At 53.1% G+C, this 11,130-nt stretch overlaps 1 protein-coding gene across 2 annotated transcripts in view; it reads left to right on the top strand.

Moving 5' to 3' along the window:
• Positions 1 to 1,981: 1,981 nt before the first annotated feature.
• Positions 1,982 to 11,130, top strand: part of PRKX (protein kinase cAMP-dependent X-linked catalytic subunit) — a 110,304-nt gene continuing 101,155 nt past the window's right edge. The window contains exon 1 of one of the 2 annotated variants that reach the window (XM_055267609.2): positions 1,982 to 2,520. In XM_055267609.2, coding sequence (XP_055123584.1) covers positions 2,355 to 2,520 — 166 coding nt within the window. In that variant the 5' untranslated portion in view covers positions 1,982 to 2,354. The remainder of the gene's footprint in view (positions 2,521 to 11,130) is intronic. The other variant, XM_055267610.2, reaches the window with a different exon arrangement.

Below are 11,130 nucleotides of genomic sequence, written 5' to 3'. Positions count from 1 at the left end.
CTATTTATAAGAAGAGGTAGCTATGCGGTCAAGTTCAGGGTGGGATCGGTGGAATCAGACCAACCAGCAGCTCAAGCAGAGTTTAGCGCTGCAAATCTGTGTGCCACGTTCTTCTTCCTGCGTGCAATTTGCAGGCAAAGACATCTGCTTAATTGGGTGTGAAACCCGGGCCTTGATTAAAAGGACTTTATGAGGCCGCAGCCTTGCATTTCCAAGGTCAGGCCCTAGTGGAGAGGGCGCGCGATCCGCGGGGAGACACGAACTTTTCCTGAGTGCGCGTTCCTTGCTGGCCCTGAACCCCTCGGCCAGGCAGGGCTTGGCAGGGCCGTTTCCTGTCCTAACCAGGATCAAGGGATTGCGCGTCTTGCTGGTGAAGCTTGGCAGGGCCGTGACCTGTCCTAACCAGGCTCAGGGGATGGCGGGGGCCTGCTGGTGTCGCATATGTTTTGCATTCCAGCTCAGGATTTTGCAGAGCATAGAGAGCGGGTGTCACCCCCGGGGGGGAATGCCACCCACAAAATGCAGGTGGAGGCTGGGGCGAGGCTGGCAGCCAGGGGCCAGAAATCCAAAGCCTGAGCCAGGTTCAGACTTCCTGACTCCTCCTCCCCGTTAGCCGTGGAAGGATGGCTCGGCCCGGTCCCCTTAAAATGTGTCCGTTCTGACTTAGAGGCTGCTTTGCCTCTCGGAAAGCCCCCCTGGCCAGCGGACTGAGGGACTGGGGACCCCCTCCAGTCGCAGAATCGCTGAGATCCCTCAAAACAAAGGCGTTTGCAGTTTGACCCCTTGCTGCTCAAAGTGTGGTCGGCGAACCGGCAGCCTGGGCCGCCCTGGTCGCGGGTCAGGGGCGCAGCGTCCAGGCCGTGCCAGGCCCGCAAGTTAAGCACTGTCTGCATTTCCCTGGGGAAAGGGGTGACCAAATATCTAGCTATATTTGCACTTCAAAGCCACACGGATATGAGTTTTAAATATAAGTATGTCCAACTATTGCCTGAGCCACACTTAAGCCAGGAAAAAAAAATCTTTGCGTTTCTGAAATTGAAATGCGTCTGCACAATTTATCGGGTTGTCGCCAGGATGTTTGAAACAGTGACCAATCAAGTTTCACGCGCTACATTTGGTCGGGCGATCTCTCAAATCTGTCTTTCCCTAGTTTTTTAAAGAAATGTTTATTTGGAAAGAATTCTAGATCCACAGGAAGCTGCAAAGAAACGCACAGGGTCGAGCCCACCCTTCCCCGCCCCTTCCAAGTAGAAATCTAGAATCACCAGAGTCCTACAGCAAAACCAGGACGCTGAACTCATCCCGAAGACCCGGCAGCCCCTCTTGGGGATCCGCCCTCATTCCTAATTCTCTCAGGCCCCAAAGAAGCACCCGCAGGAGTACTGAACTTTTTGGGGGGTGGGCAGAGGGGATCTGTATGCAGATTGCCACCTGAGCAATCCTATTTTCTATGACTTAAAGCCAATCACAGGCTGGGCGTGGCGGCTCATACCTGTAGTCCCAGCACTTTGGGAGGCCGAGGCAGGCGGATCACTTGTGCTCAGGAGTTCCAGACCAGCCTGGCCAACATGGTGAAACCCTGTCTCTACTGAGAAAATACAAAAATTAGCCAGGCTAATCCGAGCCCCTGTCTTCACCAAACGCCTATTTCACTTTTTAGTTTTGAACTTCACTTTTGCTGAGCTACGCCCTCCCTGTCCCCGGGCCCCCTCGCCTCCCCATCTTCCGGGCTTGGGTGCAGCGACCCGGGTGGCCCGCCAGTGCGTCCCCGAGGAGAAGTCAGCCTGGGTCCCACCCCAGGGGTGCCCCGGGCGCGGAGGGGGCGTGGGCACCTCCCCAGCGCCGCACGCCCGGGTCTCCGGCTCCTGGGCTGGGTCGGGGCAGGGGCGGAGCGCGCGCGAAGGCGACGCCCCCAGCCCCGCGGCCGGGTTAGGGCGGGGAGAGGCGCGGTCACGCCCAGGCGGCTTCCGCCCGCCCCAACAGCGCGCACGCGGCTATCGAGCTGGAGGAGGCGGCGGGCGCGAGACCGGGAATGCGCAGGGACCCCGCCTCGCCCTCCCCAGCCCGGGCCGCGGCCCCCGCCTTCCCCGCAGCCGTCTCGCACTCGGTGCCCGCCCCCCGAGGCCGGCGGCTGCTCCCACCCGGGGCCGTTGCTGTTTGTGCCGTGAGCGCCGCCCAGCCATTGTCCCCGTCGCTCCCTCACTCGCGCCGGGCCGCGCACCAGGAGGCGAGGGCGCGCATGCGGAGCCTCTGTTGATGCCGCCGCCGCGCCGCCCTCCGAGGCTGCGTCCCGGGAAGCCCGGCTCCCCGAGCGCTCCGGCCTGGCCCGGTGCCCCGGACCTGAGTGCGTCCCCATGGAGGCGCCCGGGCTGGCCCAGGCGGCCGCGGCGGAGAGCGACTCCCGCAAGGTGGCGGAGGAGACCCCCGACGGGGCGCCCGCTCTCTGCCCCAGCCCCGAGGCGCAGTCGCCGGAGCCACCTGCGTACAGCCTGCAGGACTTTGACACGCTGGCCACCGTGGGTGAGTGAGTGCGGGCGGGGACTCGGCCCATAGGGGCGCGCGGCGTGGCCGGGACGTTGTAGTAGGACAAAGGGCCCCGGGTGCCGACCTCCTGGGGAGGGCCCTGACCCGCTAATTCGGCTCGGAGTCCCCGTGCGGGGCTGCACCTGCTCCCCGGGTCTCCCCGGGGGGCGCTGGGGGAGGTGGAGCGCACCCCCTAGCCCAGGCAAGTACCCCCGACCGGCCGGGTGCCTTCCCTGAAATGCCGACGGCCCCTTTCGGAGACCACCCTCCACCCCCAGCACACATGGCACTCTGGGGCCTGGGCCGTCCGACGTCACAAAACCTCCTGCGGGTCACGTCGCCTGGGGGACCTCGTGCTCCCTCCCTGGCAGCGGCCCCAGGGACACGGGCGCGGGGTCCGAAGGCCCCTGCGGGCCTCCCCTAGGCCAGCCTCCCCGTGTGTCCAGCGGCAGGGAATGTACAGATTTCTCCAGGGGCTGCAGGAGCAGCTGGGCTGTGGGGGACAGGTGTCCCGTGGCGCTGTGGGGAAGAGGACGGCAGCGCTGGGGACGGATCCTAACATGTCCTGACACCGCCTGTGCTCTTCGTCTTGTGCGTCTGAAATGGGTAATTCTTGTATCGGACGCTTCATCCGTTTCCTTTGTCCTCTGGCTTTGAACTTAACCCCCAGTGGGCAGCTTCACAGAGAGGTTTCGAGTTCTCGGTGCGCTTGGATCCGGACACGCGCTGGTTTATGGGGCAGCCCTGAGTGGGTCAGAATATCCCAGCCGAACGTGGGCGCTGCATTTAAACAGTTGTCACCGGCCCGCCTGTGCCTCTTAGGGACTCTGTATGACTAAGTGGGGTGTTGGCTGTCAAGAAAATAAATGGGATAGTAGAGGGGGGTGTCCTGGGTGTGTTGGTGAGGCGTCGGCTCTCAGGCCCTCTAACTCCTGTTTGTCCTCTCATTTTGGAAAGGAGGAAGCTGGGCTGGGAAGCCCAGGGGCTCGAGGCCATAGCTTATGGTTTAGGAAGACCAGCGGGCATAGCCAGGGGGCCTTCAGAACCGCTGAGGAAGAGGGGACTTAGCTTCCATCAGTGACCTCGTTGCCACTTAGACCTTGAGTAAGGGTCCACGAGGAAAGCCTGAATTTGGAAGGACAGAGTGGGAGGAGGCCCTCTCTCTTTCTCCTCTCCCTCCCTCCTCCTCTTTATCTCATTCTCTCTTTCCTCTCTCTTCTCTCTCCCTCTTTCTGTCTCTGTTCGTGTCTCTCTGCATTTCTCCTCCTCTGTCTCTTGGTGTCTCTCTCCCTGTCCCCTTCCAGTCTTGGTTTTTCTGTCTCCCTCCCTCCTCTCTCTCTGCCTTCCCCCTTGTCTTGGTCCCCCCGGAAAGCTGTCCTGAGCTCATCCTAGAGCTGGGTGTGTTTTGCGGGGAGGAAGGGCGGGGCAGGAACCCTGACTGGCGCAGCCGCCACAGTAGGTGGAAATACAACTCGACAATGGAAAATTGATGCGGTCCAGCCGTTCCTTGGCACTCAGCACCAGCGTTTGTCATTCTTTGGGGCACCCACATGGGTCCCTTGGGAAAGGTGGAGCTGGGGCTGGAGGCCGGGGCAGAGAGCAGGATGCGGGCAGGAGGGCGGCAGAGGTGAGGGGTTCTGGTGTCACAGGGGGCCACTCAGTTTGACGTCAAATCAGCTTAGGGTGCCCAGCGGGTAACCTCATCCTTAAAAATAGAGTGTCGCTGCCTCTGGGGACCAAGCTGGCTGGGCGGGGAAGTCAGCTTTTTTTTTTCCGTCCAGTCAGTGCTCTCTTAATGAGGATGATGCTCCTTTCTCAAGGATAACTTCCTATGGGCTCCAAGGGTGTGACAGGAGGGCTAGGTATCCCACACTTATTGGACAGCAGGGGACCAGGACCCAGGGGGGTGTGTGTGTGTTTGCATGCATGTCTGGAACACTCTCTCATGACAACTTAACAGCTTTGGTGACATTATCTGCAACCTTTTATCCCAGCCCCTTTCTTTATTGTTGGTTAAAGAGCAATCTGAGTGTGATTCACCTAAAATAATAAATTTTAAAAAATCCTAAGCCTTTTAGATCCTTCACGATTGTGTCTCTAAGCCACAATCTACAGCAGCTTTGGACTGTTTTCAAGGCGTGATGGAGAAGAGTGAGGGGCGAGCTTGAGCCTCAGTCTGGAGTTGAAACCCAGTCTGGGTGGGTGTGACCTCTCTTCATCCTCAACTGTCACTGCAGGAACATAAGTTTGCTTTTAAGTGCTCTTTCGCCCTCATTCCTAATTCTCTCGGGCCCCAAAGAAGCACCCGCGGGAGTACTGAACTTTTTGGGGGATGGGCAGAGGGGATCTATGCAGATTGCTACCTGAGCAATCCTATTTTCTATGACTTAAAGCCAATCACAGGCTGGGCGTGGCGGCTCATACCTGTAGTCCCAGCACTTTGGGAGGCCGAGGCAGGCGGATCACTTGTGCTCAGGAGTTCCAGACCAGCCTGGCCAACATGGTGAAACCCTGTCTCTACTGAGAAAATACAAAAATTAGCCGGGCGTGGTGGCGGGCGCCTGTAATCCCAGCTTCTCAGGAGGCTGAGGCAGAGGAATTGCTTGCACCCAGGAGGCAGAGGTTGCAGTGAGCCAAGATCACACCACTGCACACCACTGCACACCACTGTCCCTCTGGGCGACAGAGGGAAAAAGAAACTTGACAGCGTTCTAGATGGACCAGTTTTCCTCAAGTTCAGGTCGTCAGGAAGAAAGAGTGCAGTTTGCACTTGTGAAAAATCTGATAATGGATTTTTTTTTTCTTTTTTGTGCATGAAGGGATTCTGGAGTACATCCGGTCTAGAGGCCGATTTAGTTTTAGGAACTTTGGATCAGAACAATCATACTACTCCTTACAGAAAAAATGGTTTTCAATCTGGTTCTTCAAATTTCTTGTTCATATAACCAAGCCATGCTTGTTCCTATGAAGCAGAACAATTGTGCTTTAAAAAAAGAAATTTCAGGGCCAGGTACAGTGGTGCGTGCCTGTAGTCCCAGCTATTTGGGAGGTCGCGGTGGGAGGATGACTTGAGGCCAGGAGTTCCAGACCAGCCTGGGCAATATAGTGAGACCCTCATCTCTTAAGAAAAAAAATAGTAGTAATAGTTAGCTGGGCATGGTGGCGCGTACCTGAGTTACCTGGGAAGCTGAGGCAAGAGGATCACTTGAGCCCGGGAGGTCAAGGCTGCCGTCAACCACAATCGCGCCACATACTCCAGCCTGGGTGATACAGCGAGATCCTCTCTCTAAAAAATAAAATGAAAAAAAAATGATATTATGGAAATGAAAAACTTACCCTACGTAGAGAGAAGAGGATGAATCTGTACAGCCATCTACCAGCCTTATTTTATCAGTCTTCCTACTTAAAATGACCACTTGAGAATTCCTTTATATATCAGATAAAAAATACTTAGGTTTTTTCCCAGAAGTGTCCTTATGGAATCATTTGGCATCTACAACCCAGTGCTTGCTTCTCATGGGTACCCCACGTGTTAGCCTGTCAGGAAGGAGGTAATTCAACAGGTAAACCAGTGGCCAGGCTTTGGGTCCACATTTCATTTTCCTTTTCTCAACCTAGTTCTGCATTTACTCATCTAAAAAAAAGGAAAATAATAACAGAACCTGTCCTACACGGTTACTATGAGGAAGACTCCAAAGTTCCTAGACCCCTATTAAAAATATATATTTTTTGAAATAGACTCATAGGAGATTTCAGAAACGGTACCTGGAGTCTCATGGACCCTTCAGCGAGCTTCCCCATGGTGACGTCTTCATGTCCGTGGGACAATATCAGAACCATGTCATTGATGTTGGCATATCCCTATTAAAGAGAACACATACCTCGTTCAGCTTTTTTTTTTTTGAGACAGGGTCTCACTCTGTTGCCCAGTCTGGAGTGCAGTGGTGTGATCTCGGCTCACTCCAGCCTTGAACTCCTGGGTTCAAGCGATCCTCCTGCCTTGGCCTCCCAAAGTGCTGGGACTGTATACAGGCATGACCCATCGTGCCCGGCTTGTTCAGCCTTTGTTAGTTTTCAAAAGGTGCTCATTTGTGTTTGCGAGTGTGTGTGCAGAGTTCTGTGCAGTTTTACCCAGTGTGTGGATTTAGCAGCTATCACCCTCCAAACCATGGTACGGGATGAATTCCCTCACCACAGACCCCTTGGTCTTGCTTGACACTTTTTTTTTTTTGAGACAGAGTTTCGCTTTTGTTGCTCAGGCTGGAGTGTATTGACCACAACCTCTGCTTCCTGGGTTCAAGTGATTCTCCTGCCTCAGCCTCCCAAGGAGCTGGGATTACAGGCATGTGCCACCATGCCCGGCTAATTTTGTATTTTTAGTAGAGACGGGGTTTCTCCATGTTGATTAGGCTGGTCTCAAACTCCTGACCTCAGGTGATCTGCCCGCCTTGGCCTCCCAAAGAGGTGGGATTACAGGCGTGAGCCACCATGCCTGGCCAGACATTTTTTTTTTTTTTTTTAAAACTTTCACACACTATACAATCTGAAAATATTTTATTTTCTTAAGAGCTAGGAGATCTTCATAATTAATGATACATGGTTCTCAGATCTAAAGTGCTTATACTGGTAGGTTTTCTCTTGTCTTGGTTCTCCTGAATTGGCCAGAATTTCCTTTCCTCTCCTTGTTGCTGGGTTCTTATTAATGCCCCAAGTTAGTCTATTCAGGCAGTTGTAGCAAAACACCACCGACTGGGTGGCTTATAAACCACAGACATTTATTCACAGTTCGGAGGCTGGAGGTCCAAGATCAAGGTGTGGCAGATTTGGTGTCTGGTGGGGACCTGCTTCCTGGTTCATAGATGGCGCCTTCTTGCTGTGTCCTCACATGGTGGAAGGGGTGAGGGAGCTCTCTGGGGCCCCTTTATAAGGGCACTGATCCCATTCATGAGGCTCCAGCCTCATGACCTCATCACCTCCCTAGGGCCTCACCTCCTGACAGCATTACCTTGCGGGTGAGGATTTCAACACAGGAATTTTAGGGGGACACAGACATTGAGTCCACGGCATCCCCACCCTGTCTGTCACACCAGCATGCTGCCAGGACGAATGGCATCTGAGCTGGTGAGATTTTACTGTGTGCATAAATCAGCAGCCTTGTGGGCAGTGTTGACATAGCAATTAGGAGTGTTGTTTGTGGCCTAACAATACACAGAAAGTGGAGCTCAGCCCTTTGATCTTATTTATCCTGTGTGGGTGCTCCGTGTGAAACTGGCTCATGCATGTGTGAATGACAGTTTCCATTTAAGTGCATCACGCAAATGCCAAGAGATGAGATCAAATATTACACATCAGAGAACATTTCTAAGGATAGAAGTCCTGCCGGTTTCTCCTCTTCATTGTTTATTTCATTTTATTTTTTAAATTTAAGTTAAAATACATGTTAAATTTAAGTTAAATTAAGATACATGTGCAGGACTTATTTTAAATAAAAGAGACAGGGTCTCACTGTGTTGCCCAGGCTAGTCTTGAACTCCTGGGCTCAAGCATTCCACCTGCCTCCGCTGCTGGAACATAAATGCCAAGAGTGCAGGGACCTCTGTGTGTTGGAGTCACTTTCATCTCCCACATCCAAAGAACAGACCCGGCACTTAGTGTGTGCCCAAGACCATCCACTGCATGAATAGAGAGATCAACCCTCCTCATGTGCCTGGAGTTTCCTGAGGTGGGAAACCTTCAGTGCTAGCCGGGAAAGTCGCAGGCAGAGACAGGGACAAGCTGGTCACTCTACGTGTGAATAAATAAATGAATGGATGGTGGCATTATCGGCAGTTGTTTATGACACTCACTGATGCCAAGTACTGGACGGGGACAATGTGTCCATTAGTTTCTCTATGGGCACAAGCTCCACCATGACAACATTAGCGTTATTTTCTTTTTGCTTTTTTTTTAGAGACCGGGTCTTACTCTGTCGCCCAGGCTGGGGTGCCGTGGTGCAATCACAGCTCACTGCAGCCTCGACCTCCCAGGCTCAAGCAATCCTCCCACCTCAGTGTCCCAAGTAGCTGGGACTACAGACGTGCACCACCACACTCAGCTAATTTATTTATTTATTTTTATAGAGATGGGCATTGCTATGTTGTCCAGGCTGGTCTCGAACTCTTGGGCTTGAGTGATCCTCCCACCTCAGCCTCCCACGTAGCTGGGACTACAGGTGTGTCCACCATGCTTGTAGCCTTATTTTCTTAATGGGAAAGAGGGTCTGAGAGAAGGGATGCTGTGTGCCCAATGGGTTTCGCCTGCAGCACACTGCCTCCTCCCCGGGAAAGCAGGGTGTGCACACTGGGATTGGACGACAAAAGCAGAGTCATCTACAGTTCATGGGCACGCTGCAAAGAAGGGAGACGTTAAACTCTCGAAAGCAGCAGACAGCCCCCACCAGGAAGAGACATACTTGTGAAAATCAAAGGAGGGAGAAGGCATGAGAATCGCTTGAGCCCAGGAGGTTGAGGTTGCAGTGGCCTGAGATCGTGCTACTGCACTCCAGCCTGGGTGACAGAGACCTTATCTCAAAAAATGAAAATTCAAGTGAGGCCAGGTGTGGAGGCTCACGCCTGTCATCCCAGCACTTTGGGACTCTGAGGTGGGAGGATCACTTGAGCCCAGGAGCTCAAGATCTGTCTGGACAATATAGCATGACCCCATCTCTACAAAAAAAATTTTTTTTAAGTAGCTGGGTGTGATGGAATGCACCTGTAGTCCCAGCTACTAGGGAGGCTGAGGCAGGAGGATTGCTTGAGCCCAGGAGGTGGAGACTGCAGTGAGCCATGATGGTGCCACTGTGTTCCAGCCCGGGCAACAGAGCAAGACCCTATGTCAAAAATAAAGAAAAGAAAGTATCAAGGGAGATGATTACACAGTGCCTGGCACGCTGTAGGGTCTCCAAAAAGTAAACCTTTTCTATCCATCAGTTTCCTCTTCTCTCCAGCATGAAATCGCATATGTAAAGTTGAAAAAAGAGAGAGAGAGATATCTTAAAAAGGTAGTAATGTTGATGACAGTGTGTGTTTTTTTTTTTTTTTTTTTTTTAAAGCCGGCCGGGTGCGATGTCTCATGCCTGTAATCCCAGCACTTTGGGAGGCCGAGGCGGGCGGATCACGAGGTCAGGAGATGGAGACCATCCTGGCTAACACGGTGAAACCCCGTCTCTACTAAAAATACAAAAAAATTAGCCGGGTGTGGTGCGGGCGCCTGTAGTCCCAGCTGCTGGGGAGGCTGAGGCAGTGGAATGGCGTGAACCCGGGAGGCAGAGCTTGCAGTGAGCCGAGATCACGCCACTGCACTCCAGCCTGGGTGACAGAGCGAGACTCCGTCTCAAAAAAAAAAAAAGAAAAAAGAAAAACCTTGGGGGAGATACAGAGGAAGGCCCAAGGCATCCCTTGCAAAAAGCTGAAAGTGCTTTACTTAGAATTGTGACCTCGTTTTCCCCGTTAGAAAAGTCTGTGGTTAGAAGCTTCCTGGTAAGCCCAGGGTGAGAAGGTGGAACCGATGTTTCTGTCTGTATGACGGGTTCCCTCTGCCTGTTTCTCCAGGTGGCCTCCCCCTGGTCCTCTACTGTGGTGGGTCCAGTCCCAAAACCAGGTCTGGGGCCACCATCATCATATTTGTGTCCCCCACCCCAAGATTCTTATGTCAAAACCCTAATCCCCAAGGTGATGGCGTTAGGAGGCGGGGCTTTTAGGAGGTGATGGGGTCACTAGGGTGGGGTCTCATGAATGGGATCAGTGTCCTTATAAAAGGGACCCCAGAGAGCTCCCTCACCCTTTCCACTATATGAGGACACAGTGAGATGGCAACGTCTATTAATTAGAAAGCCGGTCCCCACCAAACTCTGAATCTCCCATACCTTCATCTTGGGACTTGTAGCCTCCACGACTGACAGCAATAAATGTCTGTTGTTTCTAGGCCCCAGTCTGCCGTGTTTTGTGATGGCAGCTGAAATGGATTTAGATGGGGCTCTATTCACCCCACGCAGCAGGGTCCATGGAAAGGCAGCTGCGATGTGCTGGTCTATCATTACCTCTTTTATGCTCTTTCACACTGTCTTAGTCTTGCGTGGCTGCTGGAATGAAGGACCGCAAATATAGTAGCTTAAAACCACATACAGTGAAGAGATACCTGCACTCCCAGGTTCACTGCAGCACGAGTCACACAACAGCCAAGATAGGGCAACAACCCACTTGCCCATCAGCAGATGACTGGGTGAAGAAAATGTGGTCTCTACACAATGGAGTACTATTCAGCCTGTACAAAGAATAAAGTCCTGTCATTTGCAACAATGTGGATGCAACTGGAGGTCATTATGCTCTGAGAAATAAGCCAGGCACAGAGAGACAAATACGGCATTATCTCACTCCTTTTTTTTTGGACAGGGTTTCACTCGGACACCCGGGCTGGAGTGCGGTGACGTGGTGTCACTACAGCATCGACGTCCCAGGCTCAAGGGATCCTCTCACCTCAGCCTCCTGAGGAGCTGGGACTACAGGTGTGCATCACCACGCCAGGCTATTGTTTTGATTTTTTTTTTTTTTTTTGTAGAGATAGAGTCTC

This window comes from Symphalangus syndactylus, chromosome X, assembly GCF_028878055.3.
Source record: "Symphalangus syndactylus isolate Jambi chromosome X, NHGRI_mSymSyn1-v2.1_pri, whole genome shotgun sequence".
NCBI classification, from domain to species: Eukaryota; Metazoa; Chordata; class Mammalia; order Primates; family Hylobatidae; genus Symphalangus; species Symphalangus syndactylus.
This window is presented reverse-complemented; position numbering and strand designations above follow the sequence as displayed.